We start from the raw sequence: 25,853 nt of genomic DNA, 5'->3' as shown, positions 1-25,853 counted from the left end.
TGTTCATTCATTTGTTTTTACCTGGATTAATATTTTGATCTATAGAAAGCACCTCTGTTTCTGTGCCTTGGTGTTTAGTTGTCTCTATTTTGTTGGTGGGACCTTTTACGGTGTGGTTGCTGCCTTCAACATTTTATTTTTTCCTTGCATAGAAAATTCTCCTGGCCCGATGCTTTTGGGTTATTTCTGTCTTCTGGTCTTTTTCAGGGTCGAGTCAGTAGGGGCAGATGGGCAAAGGTACCAAACCTTGTTAGATGGGAGTCATTAATTTTCCATCCATCTCCATACCAGCATGATTAATTAGCCTTAAATCATGAACTGAACGTAAGTGTAAGGTATGGTTTATAGTTTTAACTGTAATTGGGTCTGAATCTGAGTACCATTGGATTAGATAAAACGTAGCCCAAAGTGGATTCAGCATAATGGAATATAACAATATAATTGACCTTAACGGAGCTACTTTAGGCCTGTAGTGCTTTAGGTGTTGTTCTGGGTTCTTTAGTGACCTCCTGGATGAGTGGTCCGCATCTTTTATACTCATTTATAAAGCGGATATTAGCTTTTTTTTTTACCCCAGGTTATCTGTGTCTGGTATAAAAATTAGTTTGATGATCTGAAACAAATAAGTGTGACTAAAAAAAGAAGAAATCTGTAAGGGGTTGAGCACTTTCTCCACAGCACTGGACGGCTGGAGGACAGTTGGAGAAAGAAAGTGAAAATGTTGCAGGAGACGAGCAGCACCTTGAGCGCCTGCGGGGTGTCGTGGATGCAGTAGATGCGGAGGCTGTAGTCCAGAGAGAGGCAGGGCGCCCGCGGGGCGAACAGAGCCAGCTGCAGGCGCTTGCAGGCGGGCCGCGGAGGGCAGGACTGGCCCACCAGGCCGTACGTTCCCAGCTGCTCCATGAGGACGTGGCAGCATTCCTCCTCCAGCTGCAGGTAGCAAGGAGACGAAAACGTCTCCTCCCCTACCGTCAGCACCTCCTGGGAACAACCAGTAAACCTTGCTTTATATTGATGAATAAAAAAACAGAACCTTTTAATGACCTGGAAGCAGCTTAGGGGTTTCCCGACCTCCCATGCACCCTGGTGCGTTTGGGTTTTGAGCGTGAGGGTCCAGTCTGGCGTAGGCGTGTCCAGCTGAGCGCAGTGGGGAAGCGTCAGGACCACGGGTCGGTTCAGCAGCATGCCCGACGGACCGCAGCTCACCACGGGGCTCAGCACGGTCTGACTCCCTTCAGAGGGTAACCTGCAGACGCACAGACGCGCGCATGTCTGCAACATTATTTCCCACACTTCATTTATTAGAAGCCAGTTGCCTCGACAGCTCGCGATCGGCTCAAATTTCGTGTCCTCGGGAGAAGAGAGACCTACGAAATATCGTTTCGCAGCAGCAGGCCTCGTATCGGAGTTACTGATTGAGGTGAGAGGAAGGTCTATTCTGCCCTGCGGCTGCAAAAGGAGGTTATGGGAGCGAGGGAATAAAGATGAAGGACACTCACGTTGTTTTGTCCCACTTGTTAATAATGAGGTACATCTCGTAGAACTTCCCCTGAGGGATGGTGCCGGGCGGGACCAGCAGGCTCACACCTGAGGGAGAAGACGCGCCGGCTTGTTTAATCTGTAATCAACACAGCCTGACATTGGCTCTGGTTGCGGTCCGACTCGGCGCGTTTACCCGTGTTGGGGACGGTGAGCCGTCCGCCCAGATGTCCCAGCGTGGCGCTGGTGCTCAGCCCCGGCTCTCTGGACAGCGTGTGGCTGTGAAACTCTCGCTCTCGGCCCACGGTGCCCACCGACTTCAGGCTGAGTATCTCTCCGTCGCCCACGCCGATGTCGGCCGGGAGCTCCAGGGAGGACAACGTTGAGGAGTTGTACACCTTGATTTTGAGGCTGGGGAGCGGGTCCAGCAAGGGAGAGGTGGTCATGGGGATTTTGTGCGGGCTGTGGTTGATGCCGTGCGGCAGGGAGAAGAGCGGCCCACGGAAGGCGCCCGCCGTGGCGGTCAGGTCCGGAGGAGCAGAGGGGTGAAGGGTGCTATCTGCAAACAGAGGGGTAAAAAAACGGCCCTCTTAGGACGGGAAATCACAAAGGCGGGGCAGAAAGGGCTCAAAGAGGTTAGAATAAAATGGATTAATGTTGCTAATTAATATTTGATGGCCAGAGCATGAGAAAGGACACCATGATAAATGCTTAAAGTGTGAAAAATGTGATGCATTAAATGAGGAATCGAGACATGACTGAGAGGAGGTAATGGTACATGGGAATTCATTCACGGTAGGATTATATATAGCAGTGTGATGGTGAAATATAGGGAGTGCTTCTTAGGAAAGGAAGAAAAATAAAGTTACATCCATTATGTTCAAGAGCAAAAAAGTTGAATAAGTGCTTTTCAAAACTCTCCATACTCTTAACTTTTTATTCCTCTGTCAAATCACAACAACAACCTGTCTTTTCATTTTGTCATTCTTTTTGTTCAGCATTTAGGATGAAAATAGAGGTTTTTACTTTTTCATATTGTGCAAAGGAATTTTTATCACTTTGCCAAAGTAGATTTAAGCTATTTGTCTTTAAATTTGTTGCACGCTGCACTACAAAAGGACAAAGAAAAAAGACAAGGACATCTTATTTATTTTTATTTTTTTTTGCTTGTACGATAAAAGCTAAATTTTGCTTCTATTCCGTGAGTCACGTCACTCAATGATGGATTTTAAAATATTTTACAAAAAAATAAATTGCTTTGCAGCACGAAGGTTCTGGGTTTGATTTCTCTTCTGCATGGAGTTTGCATGTTCTCCCGGTGCACGCGTGGGTTCTCTCCAGGTACTCCATCTTCCACGGTCCATAAACAAGACGGTTAGGTTAATTGGTCTCTCTAAACTTCCCTCACATATGGGTGTGTGTTTTCCTGGTTTCTGTCTTGTGCGTTGCCCTGTAATGGACTAGAGACCCCCAACCCGTCCCTGCATGGAAAACGATGTATCGTCCTCCTTCCACTACGCAATCATGTCCTACTTTGTGTTTATCTTAACAACCCTCTGCATGTACGGGATGTGTGTGGACTCACCCTGCCTGGGAGGCTTGTAGTTGCCGGGGTGGAACGCCGCGGTGAGAGCCGACGAAGAATCTGTGATGTCCCCGTGGAGATGGCGGCATCGGCGGCGGTACGCCAGCACACCCACACCCAGAGCCATGACCACAGTCAGCAGCAGGGCCGCCACCAAGCCGGTGTACACGGCTACACCCATGTCAGGAGACAACGCTGCAGGGAGAGGGCGGACAGCAAAAGACGAGACAAGGACTGAGGCGTTATCCTGCTAGATAAGGTTAAAAAAAGGCAGCTAAGTTACTGCTGAAAGTACAGATTGATTAGGAGGAAAATATTAGCCACAATGATCTAAACTGCTCTGTGTGGCAGATTTTTCATTCGGTCAATCCACTTGCTTTACTTTGGGTGTAAAGCATCTTCATAAGAAAAAATCTATGCAATTAAATAGCAGAAATGGATTACATTTTAAAAACAATGATCATTTTCTTCTAAATGACGGTTATTTCTAAAAGGCTTTGTTTCAGTTCACTCTTTGACATTGGCATGGATCACATTGGGATTAACTGTGTGTTTCCGTGCTTTTACGAACAGATTATTTCCCCCCCAGAAATGAAATATCGGTATTTGAGGAGACCAAATGACACTCTCAGCCACCACGGCCACATGTTTTCTCTGATTTGTACCTGAAGATGTACAGCAACACCCGTGCCACGCGGCGCCCTTCATACACTGCAAAAAGGGAACTAAAATAAATCAGATTTTCTTGAAATTAGTGCATTTTCCTTGATTTGAGCAGCTAAATAAGACTATTTACCAATGGAGTGAGTATTTCCACCCCTAAAATAAGATAATTTTATATCCTGCACTTGAAATAAGACAATGGAGATGAATTGTTCTTATTTTAAGTGCAAAAGTCTTATTCCATTGGCAAATAGTCTTATTTAGCTGCTCAAAACAAGAACAATTCACACATTTCAAGAAAATTCTGCTTACTTTTAGTGCCCTTTTTACAGTGTAGTTACTGACACCACTGGCAAAGATGTGTAAAAGGCCACTCTCTCTCTCCAGGGTCCTGCTTTCTTATGCTCACCCTTCCTTGGCTCAGCACAAAGGCTTTCTCCAGGATTTAGGACTGATATGTCCATAGTCGAAGGTTGATTTCGCATCTGGGGAACTCTTTTTGTATTGATCTGGCAATACGTTTAAGAATATTGTCCCCCTGAAATGACATTTCCACTTTCCTGGCCGAAGCGATGCAATTTCTATTTAAAATCTCTTTGTGTTTTACCAGGTTTATGATCCCAGTCTCCTTAACAACACTTTCAGGGCCCTTGGAGGAGATACAAGCCAACAGCGTTAAAGATCCCTCACTGTACAAAACAGTGGCCATGAGGTGCTTTTCCCCGTGTCTCACATTTATTTCACACCGGGTCCATTTGGAGAGTCTAATGAGTCTTCATATGTTTACACACGTGGTGGTAGGGAAACAAAAATACTTTTTTTTCCCCCAAGCATGCATCCCAAACATCAATCTAATCATCTAATGGTTTTGATGGAGACTTGGTGACCCGAGGGTGCCTGCTCACCGAGCGTGGTGACAGCATGAACCTCATCCAAACTTGATGCCTTTGGCTAAGATAGTCATGTTTTAAGTATCCCTCAAATAAATATGAGGTCATCTATTACCAATGAAATGTTAAGACGCACACATTTGTTTCATTGTAATAGAAACGAGTCCAGTAACTGTGCCAAATCCTTGTCGAAAACAATTATTCCCTAACATATGCGAAGTAACCTGCATAAATCTACCAGAAAGCGTTTTACGCATCTTTGCGGGGAGAGCCATTCGGTGTGGAGGGCGCTGCTGTGACAGTCGCTGAAATTGCTCCTCTTGTCACCGGCAGACAGCGAAGATCTCCACTCATCGCTTTCACAATCTGCCTCCAAACATTTTACAATACAACAGATTGCGGATGATATCAACAGTCCTCAGCGCCGGCCGGTGGCTGAATGGTTAGAGTGAAACCCACATGGGCTGAAATGCCCTCGGCACCAGCGTCCTCGGCTTGACTTCATCCGGCCAAACTGTTGCTTTGCGTCATTCTCGACCTCTCTCTTGTCCACATTTCCTGTCTGCCCTTACCCCTCGATGTGCGACGCGCAAAAAACGCCCCCCTCCAAATCTATAAATAAAACCCTCTTTGAAAATTACTGAATATTTGATTCACATATCTTTATTTGAGCGTACTTCATTGTTTTTATTCGGCTCTATTGTGACAGAGAACAGCACAAAGCGTTGCCAGACCTGAAAGCATAATTGTGAACTGCGGGAAAAAAAAAAAGATACACCACTTTTGAGCTAATTGAGATCTGATAAGTTTGTGTGGATTTGTATTCAGCTCATAGTCTAAGCACTCTAACCAATTACCTTCAGATTAGTAAATACAGTCCAATTGTGTGTAATTTCATCTCAGTTTAAATTCAGCTGTAAAAATCTTACAGGTTTGGTCGAGAATATTAGAGAACAAACAGCAGGAGGACAAAGGAAGACAGCAGACAAGTCGGAGATAAAGTCGTGGAGACATTTAAAGCAGAATGAGGTTATAAAGCAATATTTCAAGCTTTGAACATCTCAGGGACCACTGCTCAATCCGCCATCAGAAAATTGTGCAACTGTAAAACTACAAAGGCATGGCTAACATGCTAAAAAGACAGACCAAACAAGTACAGCACTAATCAGAGAAGCTCTTAAGAAACCCAATTGCATATGTCCATCAAACCTGGAGGTGGCAGGATCATGCGTATCTTTAGCAGGGAAAAGTAAGCTGAAGTTGAAGGAAAGATGGAGATAAATACGTGGTAATACTGGAGGAGCATCTGTTAGAAGCTGCAAAAGACGTGAGATTGAGGCGGAGGTTCACCTTCCAGCAGGACAGTAACCCGAAACATGTAGCCAGAGGTACAATAGAGCAGTTTAGATCAAAGCAGAGGTGGGCCGTCAGGGCTTGAAAGGCTTTCTCTGCTCGCCAATGAAATATCTGAATCACGCTAGTATTATGTTAGTTTTATTTTGTCCATGAACACTTTATTACATATTATATAATTTCAAATGGTCTTTCTGCTTCTTTTCATAGCTTTTCTGCTGGTTGCTGCTACCAGACATGTTGGTTTTTTTTCATATTAAATTTTTTTTTTTTTTTTTTTCATATTAATTTACCAATTCAGGTATCATTTGTTGCCAGGGTCAGCAAAATCTGCTTGGAGGCCTTCACGGTCACTTCTGTGGGGCTTGTAGCATAAACTAAGTGTTCAGACGGAGCACTACTAAAGGCCTACGGTCTGTCACTGGAACAAAGCGTATTCATGTGTTACAATTGGCCCAGTCAAAGTCCAGACCTAAATCCAGCTGAGACTCTGTAATGTTCAGAGGCGCTCTCCATCCCAATCTGACTGAGCTGGAGCTATTTAGGATGAAAGAAACACAATGGGCAAACATTTCAGTCTCCACATGCACAAAGCTGATATATTCCAAAACCCTGTACTGCAAAAAGGGAACTAAAAATAAGTAAAAAATTTCTTAAATTTAGTGTGTTTTACCTTGATTTGAGCAGGTAAATAAGACTATTTGCCAATGGAATAAGATTTTTGCACTTAAAATAGGAACAATCCATCTCTAAAATAACATAATTAGTTATCCTGCACTTGAAATAAGACAATGGAGATGAATTGTTCCTATTTTAAGTGCAAAAGTCTTATTCCATTGGCAAATAGTCTTATTTACCTGCTCTAATCAAGGAAAATTAATATGATTTCAAGAAAATTTCACTTACTTTTAGCTCCCTTTTTGCAGTGTGGCAGCTATAAATGAAATAATAGATATTTCTGCAGGGGGACTGAATACATGCCACACTTTTCAGATTTCTATTCATTAAAAAAAATTAAAACAAATGTATCGTTGTCCTTCCCATCACATTTTATGTCACTTTGTGTTGGTTTATCACATAAAATCTGAACAAACACATTGAAGTTTGTCGTTAGAAACTAGGAAAACGTGAATAAATCAAGAAACAAGAGCGCACTATCAAAGAACTATAGTTTTTTTTTCCACAGACAGGCTACAATTTCTGATGTATTCTTCACAGCATGCTGACAGAGTGCACCCAGAGTTCAGTTTAAAGCAAAGGGTTAATAGAGATCATCTAATTAATTAACAGCTCCTCGTACCAAGCAGAGACACATCTCATCCCAAAAATGATCACGAACAGAGGTTGGCTGGGGGTTATTTGGCCCAAACTTCACCTGCACCCTGTTGAGCTCCCTCAGTCTCCCCTGCTGGGTGATTGGTTTTGACTGGTCAGCGGGCTGTGCACCGCCTGCTTAGCCCAGACTCCCCAACCCTAGCAGAACCAGACACACGTGAGCCAGTCACACCACTGCAGAGAGGAGTCAAGAAGACAAGTAGCAAAGTTGGCGGGAGAAAAAGGAAAAGAAGAAAACTCGTGAAGGAGTAGACAGGCTGGAAGAGAGGGCTAGATGAGAAGCAATTTGGCAAAAAAAAGGACGAGAAGGAGGAAGATAAGGTTGGGATTTGTTGAGAAGGATTTGTAAGTGTGTTGAGGAGGGGAGAGCAGATAAGCATAGCCAAAGACTCTTCAGCGGGAGGAGAAGAAAGCCGGAGGCAGGCGAGCTGGCAGAAGGGAGCCCCGGCGCTCACGTGGTGAGACTCAACCCAATCCGACAGCCGTCCGCACTTATTACAAGAAATGGAACAATAGCGAATTAGGTGCATTACTGCAGCTACTCTCCCCTTGGTCCACATCACATTAAGCCACAGGAATTACCATCAGTTCAAATGTAAACCAAGCCACAGATGAACTGAAAAATCAAATGTTTTGTAGCCAGAAAATAATGCGATTCAAAACTTTGTGTTTGGATAAAGGAGGTGCAACGTGCTCAAGGAGCCGTCCACTTTTCACAGAGTTCCTGCATTTAATACATTTTGGCTGAATTAAAACTCCAGCGTATCGGTTCTTTTTTAGTAATTAGAAAAAAATATATAAATACAAAAAAGGTACACGAGTAGACGGACGGATGAAAGGATAGCTGGATGAATCGATAGATGGATGGATGGAAGGACGGACGGACAAATGGACAGATGAATGGAAAGAAGGACCAAGGTATGGGTGGGGGATGGATGGACGGATGGGTGCATTGATGGAGAGATGAGTGCATGGACGGAGGGATGGATGAAAAAGATAGATGGACGACTTGAAGGATGCATGGATGGTTGGACGACTGACTTACGAATGGAAGGAAAGATGGATGGAGGGTTGGAAGGAAGGAAGGAAGGAAGGAAGGAAGGAAGGAAGGAAGGGAGGAAGGAAGGATGGATGGATGGATGGATGGATGGATGGATGGATGGATGGATGGATGGATGGATGGGTGAATGGATGGATGGACGGACTGACTGACGAATGGGAGGAACGATGGATGGAGGGTTGGAAGGAAGGAAGGAAGGAAGGAAGGAAGGAAGGGAGGAAGGAACGAAGGAAGGAAGGAAGGATGGATGGATGGATGGATGGATGGGTGGATGGATGGATGAACGGACTAACTGACGAATGGGAGGAAAGATGGATGGAGGGTTGGAAGGAAGGAATGATGGACGGATGGATGGATGGATGGATGATCGACGGATGGATGCATGGACGGAGTGATGGGTGCATGGAAGGATGGATGGAGAAATGGATAGATGAATGGAAAGATGGACCAATCTATGGCTGGATGATGGATGGACAGATGGGTGCATTGACGGAGGGATGGATGAAAAAGATAGATGGACGACTTGAAGGATGCATGGATGGAGGGTTGGAAGGAAGGAAGGAAGAAAGGAAGGATGATAGATAGATAGATAGATAGATAGATAGATAGATAGATAGATAGATAGATAGATAGATAGATAGATAGATAGATAGATAGATAGATAGATAGATAGATAGATAGATAGATAGATAGATAGATAGATAGATGGATGGACAAATGGACGAATGGACATGGAATAAGATAGGGAATGAAATGCAGACATTTTTCCATACCCCATTTCCTTTTCCCATACATCTCTAAACCCCTTCCATAAAACTCATCTAAATGCTTTCAGGCCTGTTTCCAACACAAACATGGACACAAACATTACAGAACTCTGCTGCTGGACAGGAAGGTGACGCCTGTCTCCACTGAACACCATCTGGGATGACACAAAACGCAGGAGACGCTGAACGCCATGTGCTGACACGCATGTCAAGACGTCCAACTTATATGAACACACAGACGCACAAACACATAAAGAAGATGAAGACAAGCAGGGTGGAGAGCAAAGTCATGGGAAGGTGGACTTACGATGGCTCGCATGTTCTACTGAGACCTTTTTATCTGTTTGAACGAGAGACAAAAAAAAAACAAGAGCAAAGCATAAGGAAAATGAAACAAAAACATAAAAATGGATGGACTAGCTAAGCAAATGAAAGATACAATACTTCAGTGTAAAAGCAAAGAAAAATCCTCATAAATAAAAAAAATCACTTTATGTGCAACAAAAACAATAATCCATGCTGATTTAAAAATGAACAAGGACACTTTTTAGCGCACTATATTATAACCTTCATCTCACAAAAACAACACAAAAACAAAACCCTAACATCTGACCAATGGGAGCAGTTACTTTCGACGTGAATCATAACTGAGCAGCTGGAAGAATATCAAACCCATATTTCAGGATTGTGTCACTTAGCAGATCTCAAATCAAATAACTTTTCCTCCGTAGCATCGTCAAAGCACCTAATGGTTTCCAGGAGTTCGTCTTTCGTCCAATAGCAATTAGAATCTAGCCGGGGTGTAATGAACATGACGGGTGGAGATGTCTCACAGCATTGTGCGTTTATGACGACGGGGAGCTGTGAGACTGAGCCCCTGTGATTTGATCGTGTGGATTTCATCAGAGCGGCTTGTGACCGCAGAATAATGATTTAAACATGCAGGGGGAAATAAAGATGTCACCTGCAGTCTGCGCGTTTACAGATCTAGAGAACAGCGGCGTCTATGTTGTTCCCTTTAAGTAAAACCCACCTCAGAGACCTCCCTCCTGATGTCCTCCCGAGAACGTGGACAAACCAGTGTGTTTATCAAATCTGTGAGCCGTGAAGATGCCTCTTTATGTCAGGCTTCGCATGCCCGCTTTGACGGATTTGAAGCGGAGAGCCGCAACTGAGTCTGCATGTGATCTCGCAAAATGAATAATGCTCACAATTTCGGGAAGTTTCCCCCGTTGGTTTGGATTCATTGCTTTGTCACTTGCAAAAAAAAAACGTATTATAAGTTTGTCTATGACTGAATGCATCTCTCTGTCTTTTTTGGTTGTGACGCCGTGAGATTTGAGCGCTCTGTCAGTTGGATTGTTCCCAGCTCATCACGGGCAGCACACTGGGTGTCACAGCCAGTCTGACTCACTCTCATATGCTCTCCTCTGCGCTAATTTTTCGACTTGGCCGTGTCGTGCTCACTTCCTACCCGATCCGCTCTCTTAGCCCGCACTTGCGTTGGTTCTGCTTTTCTCTGCCCCTCCTTTGAGCTTTTTGAGATCTGGAGCGGTTGCCTTTTCTCTTTGCAAATCTAAAAAAAATTTCCTCATGATTCATCCGTCTGTCTTGCTTTCATCTCTCGGCACGTACAGGCTTTAGCGGCCTAACGCCCCTGGAATGCTGGTTTCCGCAAAAAGAAAGCTTTGAGGTGCACTACGCTTTACAAAACGCTGAACTAAGAGCAGAGAAATGACCGCAGGCGAGATTTTTTTTATAGTTTTCATATGAACGGCCACCCGAAGCATCAAACATGCTCTCAGGAAATGGACACCTATGGCTCCGACTGAAATAGTCTTTTATGTACAGCAGGTTAAAAATAAGTATTGAACAGACCAGACATTTTTTCCAGATGAATGTATTTCTGAGGGTGCAAATGACATGAATTTCTGACCAGATGTCAGTAACAACCCATCCAGTCCAACACATGCACAGGAATCAAACCATATATGCACATAAATTGGGTTTACATATAAAGCAACTTTTTACATGAATAAAGAGAGGTGCAAAAAGGGAAAGAAAGTCATGAAACCAGCTGCAACCTTGTCAGGAATTCGACCGCAATCTTGCCATTTGTTGCAAATTAATGTCAGCCTGTAAAAAGGTATCTGATTACACAAGGGACATCTCATGATGGGCAATACTAATGAGCTGATTCAAGACATTTACAAATGTACTCAGAGTTTCCCCCACTGTATTGTAAGCCTGGCGTGCCACTAGGCTTCTGTCTGCTGACACAAGAAATTCAAAACTACTGAAGGTTCCAGTGAGGAAACATTGGGGCCATAATCCATAAGCAGCCGCAACAAGGCACTTCTTGCTAGAGGAGTGAGGAGAATGGGGTACCGCGAACGAGCTATTTTTAGAAACAATACGTCACGATAACGTCACATCACGTGGTACGCAGTGGGGCAAACTCCGGAAACCCGCCGCTGTTTTGCTTTAAAAGAGACGTGCGTTAGCCTAGGTTTTACTCATTAAAATGACTGCTTTTTCCAAATCTAAGACCATGGTTTTTAAACATTGTTGCTATGGAACGTGCAACAGCGACTCGAGGTACGCTGATCGGCCGCATATGAAGGATGTTTTGTTCATTACTTTCCCGAAATTCAAGAGTGCCAAGGAGAAATGTGTGCGCTTGGTCCACCGGTGCGGTCGGCCTACATATGTAGCAAGCATTTTGTCGGAGGAAAGGACCCAACTGAAGAACATCCTGACCCAATTCCAGCGACATCAAGTCAAGGTAAGAGTATTTTGGTGACCGACATGTTAATAAAGAAGCGCCTGCTACCATGATAGCATATAGGCTAACGCCCTGCTACCAGGATAGCCTACTCAAAAACATTTCAAATGAGACAAACACATATACCAATTCCTGGACGGTGATTGCAAACAAAAAAAAAAAGACGCCGCCATGATCGCCGCGCAGGAAAAAACCCAAAGCTTACCGTTCATCAACTCGGTTCGTTTTCCAGTCTTTTTAAGCCCTCGACACTCAAGCCATCGTTTCAGCTGAAGGTTGGTGTGTTCTTCGACAGTTCGGCCAGTAATCCGTGCGCCTGGGACATCGTCTTGGGAAAGTTTAATGGCTGCAAAGTCTGTCATATCGCTGGTTCTGTTGCGCTTGTAATAGCTGGTTGCTACGGGCGTTCTCTACCTGTATGTCCTACCTAAGAGGCAAAAGGGGCGTTGCTCTTGAGACGGTGACGTCACGTGCGCGGCACCCCATTATAGTAAGGGTTGTCCAGGTGCCAAGAACCTCAAATGGAGAGCTTCAGAAAGATCTGGATAGAAGAAGTGCCTTTGTTTCAAAGAAATCAATAAGGTAAAGTACATGGCCTTCTCACCACGCAAGACTCCACTGCGGAAGGAAAGCAAGATGAAGTTTGCACCACAGCTGTTATATATTATATGAAACTACAGATTGCTGGAGCTGCTCAATGAAGTTACTGGGAAGATAACAGATGACTCATAGAAACTGTGGATGTCAGAGGAGTGACAGAAAGATAAAATGGACTGCTAAAAGGAAAATGGGTCACTTCACTCCACCAATACCATGTGAGGAACACTAATATCACATGGGTACACGCCCTTGCATGGGAGTTTACATTCTTGGTTCTACAAAACCTTGATGTAACCCTTATTCGGGGTTCTCTTTCGTGTTACCTTTTCCCTGCATCGTCATCAATATATGAGCCCAGTACTGAGCTGTACTTGTCTCAGTTTCAAAAGTCATTTATCACTAAAGAAGTCATCAATAAGAGAAGACCGCTTCTCCAGGGTAAAAGGATCGGGTGGACCGCCAACAGGGGGCGGTAATCTTTAACAATTGGTGTTTCCGAAAGGTTTTCACAAGGCTGTGAATTACAGGGAAAAGAAAGTCAGGTCAGACTAGACCAAAACCCGCCTTTCTGAATGCAGTGATAAACATAGTTTTTGAGGATCAAAATGAACCTCAATTCACCATATAAACAGTAAAGTGTGGAGGTGGGAACAGCACAAGCGGGTTTTCAGCATATGGTACTGGCACACTTCATATAAATGTAGAAAGGATGAATGAGCAAATGTACTGAGACATTCTTGAAGAAAACCTGCTGTCATCCACCAGGATGATAGAGATGAGACCATGGGTGGATATCTCAGTACGACATTGATCCGTAACACAAGCCAAGGAAACTCTCAGCTAGGTTCAAAGAAAGAAAATAAAGCGGCTAAAATGCCCAGATCAATTGGTTAACTCAAATCCAAAAACTTTAGAATGAGCTAAAGGTAAGAGTTCATCCAAGGGTCCCACAAATACTCATGGATTTCAGTATTGTTTGTCTGATAGAACGGGCCAAGATCACAACCGAGCAAGGCAGGCGACTAGTTCCTCCACACAGGAGGAAACTTGAACCTGTCATCAACAACAGAGGCTTTTATACAAAACATTAAATAGATTTCAGAAAGCAAGTTCAACACTTTTACCACGTGTCATTCCATTTTAATACCCATAACTTCGTCTATTGGTTTGATTTTCTTGCATGTGTGGACTAGATGGGTTGTTGCTGAGCTTTCATGTCAACTGTACCTTCAGAAATATACGTCCTTAGACGTCTGTCAGAGCAGTAGGGCACTCACACTGAGACAGGTTCTGCTGGAGGTTTCTTCTTCTTATTAAAAGGGAGTTGCCTTTTCTTTCTTGCATTTTTTTAATCTCTAGAATATCTCTAGGATTTCATTGAAACATATGTAATTGAGTTTAAACCTATCTGTATCATTGGATTGAACTGAATTGAGTAAATATTTGTGTGTTGTAAAGTGCCTCAGATGACATCGGTTGTGAATCAGCACTGTATACATAAAAAGAATTGAACTGAGTTGAATGGAAAATATCTGTTGTTTTCAATATTTATTTTACACGCTGTACATTATTATCTCAAGACAAGGTAAACTTGAGCTATTTGTGAAACAGTTTCATTCCCTTATGATCTTGAGATAATGAAACCTTAAGCTTTTTTGACAGAATGACAGTATTATTATCTCCTTAGGTTTATATCAACATTCAAGAAATATGTTACAAGAACTTAATGTCATAATGTTAGGAAAACAATATCTCAAGCTTGTTTACGTCTGAATGCATGAAATGATGGATCCCGGGAGGATTAATAGGAAGCTGTGTTTTATTCTACCTGTTGAGGCGGGACTAAAGCTCGTTTAGAGAGAGAGCAAATCATTAAATAGATAACAGGAAGGCTAAACTGAATTTAGAAAGGCGGGTGTTTCTGAGTTCTTAACCTCTGTAACAGAGCATGTTGAATTTTGAAATATCATGAGCTATTTGAAGATTTTAGACCAAAGGTAGGCATGTTTTTTTCTACATGGAGTACACACAGAGACTGTGGTTTGAGTAATCCCAGCTGTACTAACCAAACTAACCAATTACGTTCAATTTTGAAGACAGTTAAAATTGGGAACTTTGTCTTAACATAAAAGTGGAACCCGGTTTTACAGCGACTGCTCAGACACCGGTTTTACGATGCTTGTGCTTCTAAGGCAAAAAGGACAAAGATGTGTTCAGTACTGTTCATACATCTCCTTATTTTATAGTTCTAGATAAATCAGAATTGCCTAAAATCCGTTCTTAGTCTATCAAAGATGTAAACAAATGACGACAGGAAAATGGATGCATTAATACCAAAAACGTTCAGCTTTGACTTACGTTAACGGAAAAACCAAGAAAGTTCAAAAAGAGAAATAATAACTTACTTCTTGCACAAAGCCCCTCGGTGCAGTTTTTGCTCTCCATCATGCTTCCGCTACAGTGCTTCCCTCCATTTACGGGCCGTGGGGCTTGGCACTCGCGACTGCGCCAGTGGGTACACTCTGTCCCACAGGCGGACCACTTTGCCCACTCCGTCCAGCCTCCATCCACTGGAAGGACAACAGAGATGTGAGTTATTTTATAGCCCGATGTTTCCATTAGCCCAGGAAGCGGCAGCCTGGACATGACGTTCTCCTGGCGTCTCATTTTTATTACAGTTTGTTGATTTGTAGTCTAATTGGATTTTTAAAAATTCCACTTTTCCAAACTAAGAAATTCAAAGCCCTCTATGGATTTTTTTTTAATCATTTTACACATGTACGTACAAACACTTAATGTGATTTTGTGTCATTTAAAAAAAAATGATGTTTGGGGATTAGTATTGCATTTTGCTTTGCAAAACAAAACTCAACACTTTACAATTGTCCAGGTGTCAGCAGAATTTCAGAAGGCAGCCAGCCTAAAACCCAAGTGCCAAAATAGCATTTTATTTACTTATGAATATAAGATTTGTTTATCCTATTTTCTTAAAGGGGACATATCCAATATCCACTTTTCTAGCTCTTAAATACATTTTGTTGTCAACATAATCTCTCCAGGTGCTGTGTAGATAACTTTACAGTCTGTTTGGGTCACATTTCCCAAGCTGCTCCATTTCCTCTAATCTCTATTACAGTTTTTTTTATTATTATGTCAGAGTGTTTGCTGTGGAGCTGTTAAACAAGATCATGGAATCCAGCCAACCAATTTTGCGAATTCTCCATTTTTATTTGTTTGCTGCGATTTTTCAGTTCTAGCTGAAAGATACCAAAGCTACAAGTGGATGAATCAAAATGTTAAAAATAGGTCAAAACACCAACACAATTCATTACACCTTACTACAAAAATGGCTGAACGAGGTGAAGTCGGATGCTGGAGGAGGGCGTGGTGTGAGGTACCTCCTTTAGATTTAAAGAGACTGCATTAAAATTATTTGCTCTCAGAACTGGGTAAAGGGGGGGGGGGGGGTAAATTAAAAAAGACGTTAGCAACATTTCCTCTTTATATAGACCACAACTGAGTGATTTCAGTCTTAAAAGGAAGGCATTAAAAAGAACAATATGTCCCCTTTAATTTAACAAAAACTTGAGCTCATCTTGAGGTGATAAGTTTCATTATCTATTGTTTGTAGAGCTCAAGATCTTGAGCTTATTTTGTCATGACAGCAAGTTCATTATCAAACTTTTCGTGTCCTATTATCTTGAGTTATCTAGATCACAAGCATGTTTTTTTTCCATTATGTCTGTTTTATGGCACTATTTTAAAAACAGATAATAAGACCTAAAGATCATTATTTTCAGGTTGACAGCTTCATCCCATAACAAGAGCAATTTGGAATTTCACTGAATCAGCAAATTTCCATATTTAAAGCTGCAATTTTTTTTATATTGGTCCTTCTAATGTACATTGTAATTTAATTGAACACTTTTAAGTAAAATAGAACAGATGTGTGAGGAAACTTTTTTTTTTTTTACCATTTTTGGAACATGATCCGGACTAATTGAATGCCATAATAAGCGTCTTTGAACCATGGTCTCAGGGAGTTTTGACATACAGCACAGAAAAGATGTCATAATGGTAAATGACTGTATTCCTTCTTCTAGCAGTTACAGGAGTACATACCGTCTTGTTTAGAAAGCCTTTCTTCAAGTTTTAGCGCTAGAGTAAATAGGCCAAGTGCTTTAAACAAATGTAGCGTATGAAAGCTCTGAAAGGTGTCCTCTTTACCTGGGCACAGTGTGGTGCAGCTTACTCTCTGCATTGGCGGGCCCTCACAGAAGATCCCTCCGTTCAGAGGGGCCGGATTGGTGCAGCTGCGTGTTCGACGCTGCCAGCCAGGCCCACACCGAGCGTTACACTCTGACCATTCAGTCCAAGAAGACCAGCCTCCGCTGACTAACACAGAGACACACAAACAGCAAACCCCTTCAGTGTTCCTGTTTATCCGCTCCGCGAAGAAGAAGCTATTACTCCAAAAGCATAAAGACCTTCATTTTTGAAGACATGTTTTGTGGTCTCATGATAAAACTAAAGTCTTTGGCCGCAGCGGCCATTGTTACTTTTGGTAGAAAAAGGGGAAAATTTTCAAGTTTGAGAACAACCATCCCAACTGTATAGCATGGAGGAACTGGTACACTTCACAAAAATACTGTGGACAGCCTCATGAGGAAAAGACATTTTGGAAAATACTGCAGCAACATCTAAGGAAGTTATAGGGCAATTAGTTGCTTAAGCACAACAAAGTCAATGTTTTGGAGTGAGCAACACAAAGCCCTGACCTCAGTCCCTAAGAAACATTTTGGGCAAAGCTGAAAAGATGCGTGCTACCAAGGCGGCCTACAAACCTGACTCAGTTACAGCGGCCCTGTCAGGAGGAATGGGTCAAAATTTACTATTGTGAGAAACTTCTGGTAGGATACTCAGACCTTTTGACCCAATTTGTACAGTTTAAAAGGCGATTCTACCAAATATCAAGTAACTAGGTGTAACATTAAAAAAAAAAAAAAATCTATCATTATTTCGGCTTTTAGCAACTAGTTTGATTCAGTGTATTTAAACGTCTGATTTCAACTGTGCATAAATACAGATAAAATTAAATAAAAGTCTTTTAGCGTACTGCTAAATCAAGGAACACAGGAATGATTATGGCAACACAATTACCCCCCCACATCCTCTTCGGCTCCACGTTTTTTTTTACAGTTTGGGATAAATGACCAACAGTGAGTGAGATGAGGCTTGAGGGATGAGGAAAAGCAACACAGTGTGCCGTACACGTTACCATAAACGATGAGGGTGGCTGTGCTGCTCCGCCTCCTGGCCACCACGTTTCTCGCCACGCACGTGTAGTTCGCCGTGTCCGACAGCCTGGCCTGCTTGATGATCAGGTCGTGATCGATCGTGATCAGGAAATTGGAATCCTGCGACGGATCAATGACATCCTCGTTCTTCAGCCAGTCCACCTTTAAAGGATGATCGAGAAGAAGATCACATGCTGTTGTAACGAGGAACAGCAGGAAAGCAATCCGGCCAAAGATAATTTATAAAAAAAAAAACGACAGATATTATTTTTTATTTTGTTTAACACTTTTAGCTGAAAGTTCTTAAAATAAATCGTACAAATCAGCAGGTGTTTATGCAGGAACATGACTCGGCACGCCATGCACAGAGCCGCTCAGTAAACACCGCACACCTGCGGGGTATTAAGGCTTCCCAACACGCGCCGATGATCAAACACTTCTGAAACTTTATTATTCTGTCTGAGGAAAGAAAAAACCTGTTGGTTTATGCTGATTCTCAAATTCGAGCCTTTAAGCTCCTCTGTAATCAGACGACTGTTTTCCATACACAGGTGCATCCCAGTGAAGTAGAACGTCATTGAAATGTATCCTATTTTCACTAATTTGATTCAAAAAGCGAAAATCAAAAGTTGAAAGGCGTAAATATTCATTAGACATGGGTACATTTCAATTAGCTGGTTACAGCTTACAACCGAACCCCAAATTCAGTTTCTTAGAGAACAGGAGCATTACAGAGGACCGACAAAATGGGATTTTTGTTGCAAAAATAGCAGCCAACTGAAAAGTATGACCAGCTACTGTACAGTCTCCTTTTCTATGAATTACAGCATCATTGCAACATGGTGTGGAGGTGATTCGGTTCAGGTTATGTAAGTTTGCAGACCAATGAACCAATATAACATGTCTCTGAATTACATTTGTTATGTGGCTTACGTCTAGGAATAAAAAGCCTGTCTGATGTGTTATAGCCTCAAGGTAAAACCTGACAGTTTTGATTTTGAGCGTCATTGCTAAAGAAAAGGTATATACTTCCTAATTCCTCTCTGTGTAAGAGAGCTTTCATTAAACGTGTAAAACTGTCAGTCACACAATGTTTTTTTTTTTTTTATTTTGCCACAAACATCTGACGGCGGCATAAAGAAAAGTAACAAATTCACAGATTTACAGACGAGCCAAACAACAGCGGAAAAAAACGAACAGGCAGAGGTAACGGTGATGAGGAGGGGGAACGCCTTACCTCCGCAGCAGGCATGCCCTCCGGGGGCCGACACTGCAGCAGCACCTCCTGCTCCAGCCGCACCTCCCTCCCGAGGGGTTCCTGCTCGAAGTTCTTCCTCAGGTCTACAGGGGGCGACACGTGGACGGTGACTGACGCGCCGCCTTGCTCGGTGGCTCTTTCTGCCGCACAAACTCACTCACACACACATGCCACCGCAGCGCAATTTTCCCCTCCATACCCTCCTAAACATGCAACGCGTCAATCACGCCGCAGCGCACATTTCCATGGGGGAACCGCGACGGGACGCTGCAGCCTATTTATCTGCATATATGCTTAATCTGACACATACAACAAGCAGAAAGCCAGGGATGTCTCTCTCTCTCTCTCTCTCTCTCTCTCTCTCTCTATGTGTCACTCAAACGCTCCTCGCCTTGATACTGACATGCAATGCGAACGTAGGCCCGGTTGCTCTTGGTGGTGCCGGCCGAGCTCCAGGCCACACACTGGCACCAGTAGTCCTCCAGGCCGAACAGCTCCTCCACCTGTGTCCTGGACACGGAGATGTCCACTTCCCTCACCACCAGACCTGCACAGAGAGGGCGGGGGGGGGGGGGGGGGGGGGGTCGGGGCGTCGGTGGAGGGAGGAAAACCACTGAAGCAAATATTTCACAGCGCATGTAAATTATGCACTGGCTGAATGCCAGAAGCAGTTAACGCGCACATTAAATCCTAAAGGACCTAATGGATTATATAGCTGAAAATGATGTTGGTAATTAAGTACGATGTTTATCTCTGTATAACACAAGGTGACATTCCTGTGTGTGTAGTTGAGCTCCCAGTTCTCCTCTGCGCGTGCAGCTTACCGGTGACCTGGTCCAGGCTCTCTCTGGTGACGTGGTCGTTCTGGTTGACCCACTCCCCGTTGCATTTGAAGTAGATCTGGGTGGCCGGCGACGCCCGGCAGCCCAGCTGGACCGGCCGGTTCTTCACGATGAAGGCGTCCTCCGGTTCGAGCAGGAACTCTGGGAGGGGCTCGGCCGGAGCCGACGGGAAGGAGTCGGGGAGGACCTCGGCTTCGCCGTAGTCGCTGCTCTCTGGGAAAGCACACAACGCAGACGTGATGAGGACGACTGTCCTTCAGTGATAACATCCTGCACCTAGACTGTAGGAAACACAGGATATAATAATAATAATAATAATAATAAACAGCAGATCTGGAAGCAGCGAATGTGCAGCGGCTTATCTTGTGCATCTCAATCCAACTTCAGGGTGTTAGGTTTATTGTGTGAAGCCATTTAAGGTGTTGACAGCGTGCACCGTAAGTGGTGACATTTTTTCCCCCCCACATATCGACACTAATCGGTTCAAGAGAGGCCCTCCTGCTTTGGTCTCCAGCGGAAGAGTCCGCACTTGTCGGCTGAAGAGCAGAGCCGCTGACCTTTCACATATAGGTCCCGTTGATCGCACATTATCCCCTGACATTTCCGAGGTGACATATCACTCCGGGCGGCGCTGCCAAGACTCTTCTGGCGGCAAGGACAGAGATTCTCTGACCTCTTCAGACAGACTTTTTCACCCTAATAAAGATGGGTAGATCCCACTTATTGATGGCTGCTAGGGTTCATCATAGTAGATATTAATGTACAGTCCTGGTCATGGGTTTACATACACCCAGGTGACTTTCTAGGGGACATTTAAGCATATATTGGTAGGTGTGTGTGTGTGTAATTCTGTGCCCGTCTCTCAGAGAGCTCTTAGACTAGCCAAAAGATTCCTACCTGAGAGTCTTAACTTAAGAGTGAATTAAATCGCTGATGAGAGTGACTCTGAGTAAGAAAGCTTTTATCTTAGTGAGGAGGCGTGGCTGACCCCGTTGCTAGCTGTCTTTTAGGAACACAAATGTGCTTCTAGTGATCAGAGGAGAGAAATGGGCCGATTAGACTGGATTAAGAAATGTGTGTCATGATGATCCAAACTTGTCCACCCCAAGGTTTGATGCTGAAACTCCCAGTTTTGGTCCGTGAGGCAGACACCCTGTCTACTTTTAAGACTAGGCTTAAAACTTTCCTTCTTGACAAAACTTACAGTTAGAGTGGCTCATGTTACCCTGAACTACCTCTATAGTTATGCTGCTATAGGTTTAGGCTACTGGAGGACATCAGGATCTATTTCTCTCACTCTGCTGAGTTCTCCTACTGTTCTCCAATTTGCATTGTTTGTTGTTTCAACTTTTAACTTTTTGTTCTCTCTCTTTTTTTCTTCATTGTAGGTACATCTGGTCTGGCGTTCTGTTAGCTGAGACATCATCCAGAGAAGACGGCTCACCCGCTACTACCATCTAATGTAGAACAGATTACTGGATCAATGTGTGCTTCTGTGCTTTTTTGTCTCTCTTGTTGTGTCTCTGTTCTGTCTTCTGTAACCCCAGTCGGTCGAGGCAGATGACCGTTCATACTGAGCCCGGTTCTGCTGGAGGTTTTTCCTTCCCGTTAATGGGGAGTTTTTCTTTCCACTGTCGCTTCATGCTTGCTCAGTATGAGGGATTGCTGCAAAGCCATGGACAATGCAGACGACTCTCCCTGTGGCTCTACGCTTCTCCAGGAGTGAATGCTGCTTGTCAGGACTTTGAAGCAATCAACTGTGTTCCCTTATATAGGACATTTTTTCACCTATCTGTATAATCTGATTGAATTTGACTTTGTAAAGTGCATTGAGATGGCATGCTTCATGAATTGGCACTATATAAATAAAATTGAATTGAATTGAATTGTTCCACCCTGTAAAAATCCCCTGCGGTTTATATGCAAAAAAAATAATAATCTGACATTCCCGCTCATGATATGTATGTAAACTTCTGACCTGAGCTGTGAACCAATGCACTTTGTATGGGTCTCTCAGAAGTTCAGTTTATCTGGGGCTCCAGCGGCTCTTTTACCCTTCATTCAGTGGTTTAGTGTTGTCTTTCTTTGAACCGTTATCGCCGCTCTCCCTTCAGCGCAATCCAGGTTATAAATTTTAAATAGAGCTGACCTTCCAGCAGAAAACTTGCTTCTGCTCATGAAAATGATCCGAATTCAATAAGCATTAAGTGGAAGACTGGAGCAGAAAGCTGCAGACTGACAGCATCAGCTCCAGACAGGAGGTTTCCAAAAAACCTTGGGGCATATTCATTCCACTCAGCCCATTTTCCTCCTCTAATGTAAACACACACACACACACACACACACACACACACACACACACACACACACACACACACGGATGGAGATGAACACAAATAATAGCCGAGCCTCTCTTACGCAGCAGTCTCACACTTCCTAAATCTCATTTGCTACACTCAGTGGATAAAGAGGTGTGTGAGCAAACACGGCCGATTGAAAACCAGGCAAATCTGCAGAGCTCCATTTTCCGAATGCATCGCGCACGACCCGGTCACATATTTTACCATCAGAGAACAAAAGAAAGTCAGATGCCATCTTCAGCCATTGTAAGCATGTTGCCATTCCTGTGCCACTATTCCCATGAACAGATTCTGTCTGGCTGGGCTCCAAAAGGCTGAAGGAGAAGCTCCGCAAAGCTGAGAGCTCCACTGAGCGGTGGCTGCAGGGTACAAGGAAGGTCAAGAGCTTCTCCAGGCTTAAACCAGGATAAACCCATCCTCCGGGTTTCCTTCTCTGTCTTTGTAAATTCTGGCTCGCATCTTTTTCTTCCTGAACCTCCAGTTGACAACTCACCGGTGAAAGGCATGCGATCAGTGAATGCATCGTTGTACTGACAGAAAAACAGTCTTCGGGGTGGGAGTTGGTGCAGAAAGAAGATTTGATTTAGCTATTTTCAGCACCTGCACCAAGCTGCTGAAAAGAAAACTTGATGTTCTACACATATATGTTCATCATTCATTCAGGCTGCCAGAGGCTAATTTATACCTTAATAATAATGAAATATAATGAAACCTACGCCAGCTCCTGGAAAAAGTTGCTCCAGTCCAAGCATGGCTTATTACACCTAAAAACACAAAACGCGAGCTATAGAGGACCTTCAGCTGGCATGACTGAAATATAATACTGTGAACATCCTTCCAACTAAAAATGCTTAGCACGGCTTCACACTGAAGGTTGAAGGTCATATCAAAAGCAACGCCTCTCTACTGTGTTTGTGTTTCCTGGTAAATTTCTACCCTGGTAATCTGCTCTGAGACTGGCGACCTGTCCAGGGCGTAGCCCGCCTCTCGCCCATTGGAGATAGGCGCCAGCCCCACCAGGCTCTGATAAGCAGGTATAGAAAATGGATGGATGGATAATCTGTTGTGACCCTGGTAGATGCACTGAATAAAGATGTAGGTAATACAAAAAAAAAATGGGCCAAGACAACTTTCCTGGGTACTGGAAGTGGTTTCTTGAGTCAAAAGATTCCTTAGTATTGAAAAATGTACAGAAAAGATGACATTTAGAGGGTTTAGTTGGCTAGATTTATTATTCTTTCAATTAGAAATGTTGCTTTTTACAAGGGTAAAAAGGGACGGAAGATAGAAGGGGTGCAACAACCAAAAAAAAGTTACTTTGGTTCCTGTGGCGTAAAAGCACATATAAATGTTACCTGATGATTTGATTGAATTTGACTTTGTAAAGTGCCTTCAGATGACACGTATCATGAATTGGCTCTATATAAATAAAATTTAATTGAAATGAATTGATTCCTTACCCCTCGCTGCGTCAGGAAACAGAATCCCTACTCATATGAACTTTGGAGAAGCAACGTTTAAAAAAAACAAAACAAACAAACACCATATCTTTACATCTGCACAGCACAGGAAGAAAAATAAAGACATATTGTTAGATCAGTGATTATGGTCTAGACTGTCAGAAAGGCACGGCTGTATGTGAAAATAACTGTGTGTCAGAGTGAGTCAGAGCACTCAGCTGTTTTCATTCTGGGTCCTCAGAAAGTAATCGGAAAGCTTTAGCGCTGAAAAGGGAATGATTTTTAACTCAAACAGAGCATCCAGGCAATTACACTTCAAGAACTTCGATGATTTCAGGACGGGCTGTGCAAATAACATCTCCCTTCCATCATTCCTGATTGATTTGTTCACAGCGCCATAACATGTGACGGGAAAATAAAAATACTGTTCCTCCTTATCTCAGAGGGTTGTGCGATGCAGTGCGGCAGAACAAAATTGAAATGTTTTAACATGCAGCTCTATGCAAAAGTATTGATACCCCTACGTCTAGAGATTGAAAAGTTTTGTCTTATCTTCTCGGCAGAATATCCAAATCCTGTCGAGTTGGCTGGAGAAAAGCTGTCGACAGGAAATGTTGACGTTTTAGCACAGACGGTCAACTGAATCCAGATGTGGACCGTTTTAACACATGACTCTGCTTTGATCTAAAGCGGGGGTTGTGGGTTCGATTCCATTTTTCCGCCTGTCACATGTTGATGTGGCCCTGGGCAAGGAGCTTCGCTCCCAAGTCGCCTACGGATCTGCGTAGCGCTGTATGAATGTGTGGCTCTAGTGCAAAGCGCTTTGAGTGGTCAAGTCAGACTAGAAGAGCTCTTTATAAATCCATTTAGCATTCAGTTCTCAAGGGACGCTGTCCTGCAAATTTCAAATCAGTCTCCGGTTCAACACGGCAAAATAAAGTTGTTTGACCAACACTGGGGCTTTCTGGAACGTGAGTGAGAGGCGGGATCAGGGTGTAGGTTTTCCACCAACCAAGGTGTTTTAATATTGGTCTTCTTTTTATGCAAACTGGACCGCCACATTTGTCTTTTAATAATTTAACTATCTTGGCACTTCCACAAAACCTGGAGCTCTGCAGCTCCTCCAAAGTGACAGCGGGCCTCCTGGCTGGTTCTCTGTTCCTTTTTGTCCCTCTTCTCTCCTTTGCATTTTCCTGTCATGGATCGAAGAGAGCTCCATGCGACGTCCAAAGTTTTATTTTTCAACCCAACCCCGATTTAAACTTCCACCCCACCTTCTCCTTGACCTGTCTGCTGAGTCCATTGGTCTTCACGGCGCTGTTTGTTCACAAATGTTCTCTGAGAAACCTTGGAGGCCTTCACCGAAAAGCAGAACATTTGCTGACATTAAATTACCAACAGGTGGATACTGCTCACTAACTAGATGACCTCTAAAGAGCTTACACTGCAAAAACAGAACTAAAAATAAGTACAATTTTCTTTAAATGAGTGTATTTGTCCTTGATTTGAGCAGGTAAATAAGATGATTTGCCAATAGAATAAGATTTTTCCACTTAAAATAGGAACAATTTCTCTCCATCATCCAATTATCTTATTTTAGGGGTAAAAATACTCATTCCATTGGCAGATAATCTTATTTACTGGCTCAAATCAAGGATGAATAGACTAACTTTAAGAACATTTTACTTGTTTTTGGATCCGTCTTTGCAGTGTAATTTTATTTAGGGGAATCACCTTTCTGACTTTCATTAGTTCATTTTATAACTCTGCACTACTTTTGGTTGGCCTATCTCCTAAAATCAGAATAAAGTTATGCAAACCCCGACCCAAGTCAGTCAACCAGCAGTGGGTTTCTGTTCCTACTCTGGTCAGAGATCCCCCCCCCCCCCCCCCCCCGCTGAATTAAGCATGATCAAAGCTGCAAGTTTGCGCCGCGGATGAAAGGGAACACAACAAACACAACTTGAACAGTTAGCGGATCTCAACCCAATGCAGAACAAAACACGTGAACCGCAATCATCAGCGCGCCTCCCCTCCCATCTCCCCTCACTAAGCCGTCGCCTCCACTCTTTCACACTCTGAATCTTTGTCATAACCATTGTGTTGCGGCTCCCCCCCC

General features: G+C 43.4%; 1 protein-coding gene across 3 annotated transcripts in view; it reads right to left on the bottom strand.

The window, feature by feature from the left end:
- The window catches only part of unc5b (unc-5 netrin receptor B), a 106,985-nt gene that overhangs the window by 8,619 nt on the left and 72,513 nt on the right, over positions 1 to 25,853 (bottom strand). Inside the window, exons 2-13 of one of the 3 annotated variants that reach the window (XM_012859203.3) lie at positions 19,897 to 20,127; positions 19,476 to 19,619; positions 19,052 to 19,155; positions 17,796 to 17,976; positions 16,745 to 16,912; positions 14,923 to 15,087; positions 9,440 to 9,472; positions 3,065 to 3,259; positions 1,676 to 2,038; positions 1,500 to 1,587; positions 1,072 to 1,246; positions 742 to 981 (exon numbers count right to left, since the gene is read on the bottom strand). In XM_012859203.3, the coding sequence (XP_012714657.2) occupies positions 742 to 981; positions 1,072 to 1,246; positions 1,500 to 1,587; positions 1,676 to 2,038; positions 3,065 to 3,259; positions 9,440 to 9,472; positions 14,923 to 15,087; positions 16,745 to 16,912; positions 17,796 to 17,976; positions 19,052 to 19,155; positions 19,476 to 19,619; positions 19,897 to 20,127 (2,087 nt within the window). The remainder of the gene's footprint in view (positions 1 to 741; positions 982 to 1,071; positions 1,247 to 1,499; positions 1,588 to 1,675; positions 2,039 to 3,064; positions 3,260 to 9,439; positions 9,473 to 14,922; positions 15,088 to 16,744; positions 16,913 to 17,795; positions 17,977 to 19,051; positions 19,156 to 19,475; positions 19,620 to 19,896; positions 20,128 to 25,853) is intronic. The other 2 variants (XM_021314706.2, XM_036128635.1) reach the window with 2 other exon arrangements.

The sequence above is a fragment of the Fundulus heteroclitus genome, unplaced genomic scaffold, assembly GCF_011125445.2.
Source record: "Fundulus heteroclitus isolate FHET01 unplaced genomic scaffold, MU-UCD_Fhet_4.1 scaffold_106, whole genome shotgun sequence".
NCBI classification, from domain to species: domain Eukaryota; kingdom Metazoa; phylum Chordata; class Actinopteri; order Cyprinodontiformes; family Fundulidae; genus Fundulus; species Fundulus heteroclitus.
This window is presented reverse-complemented; position numbering and strand designations above follow the sequence as displayed.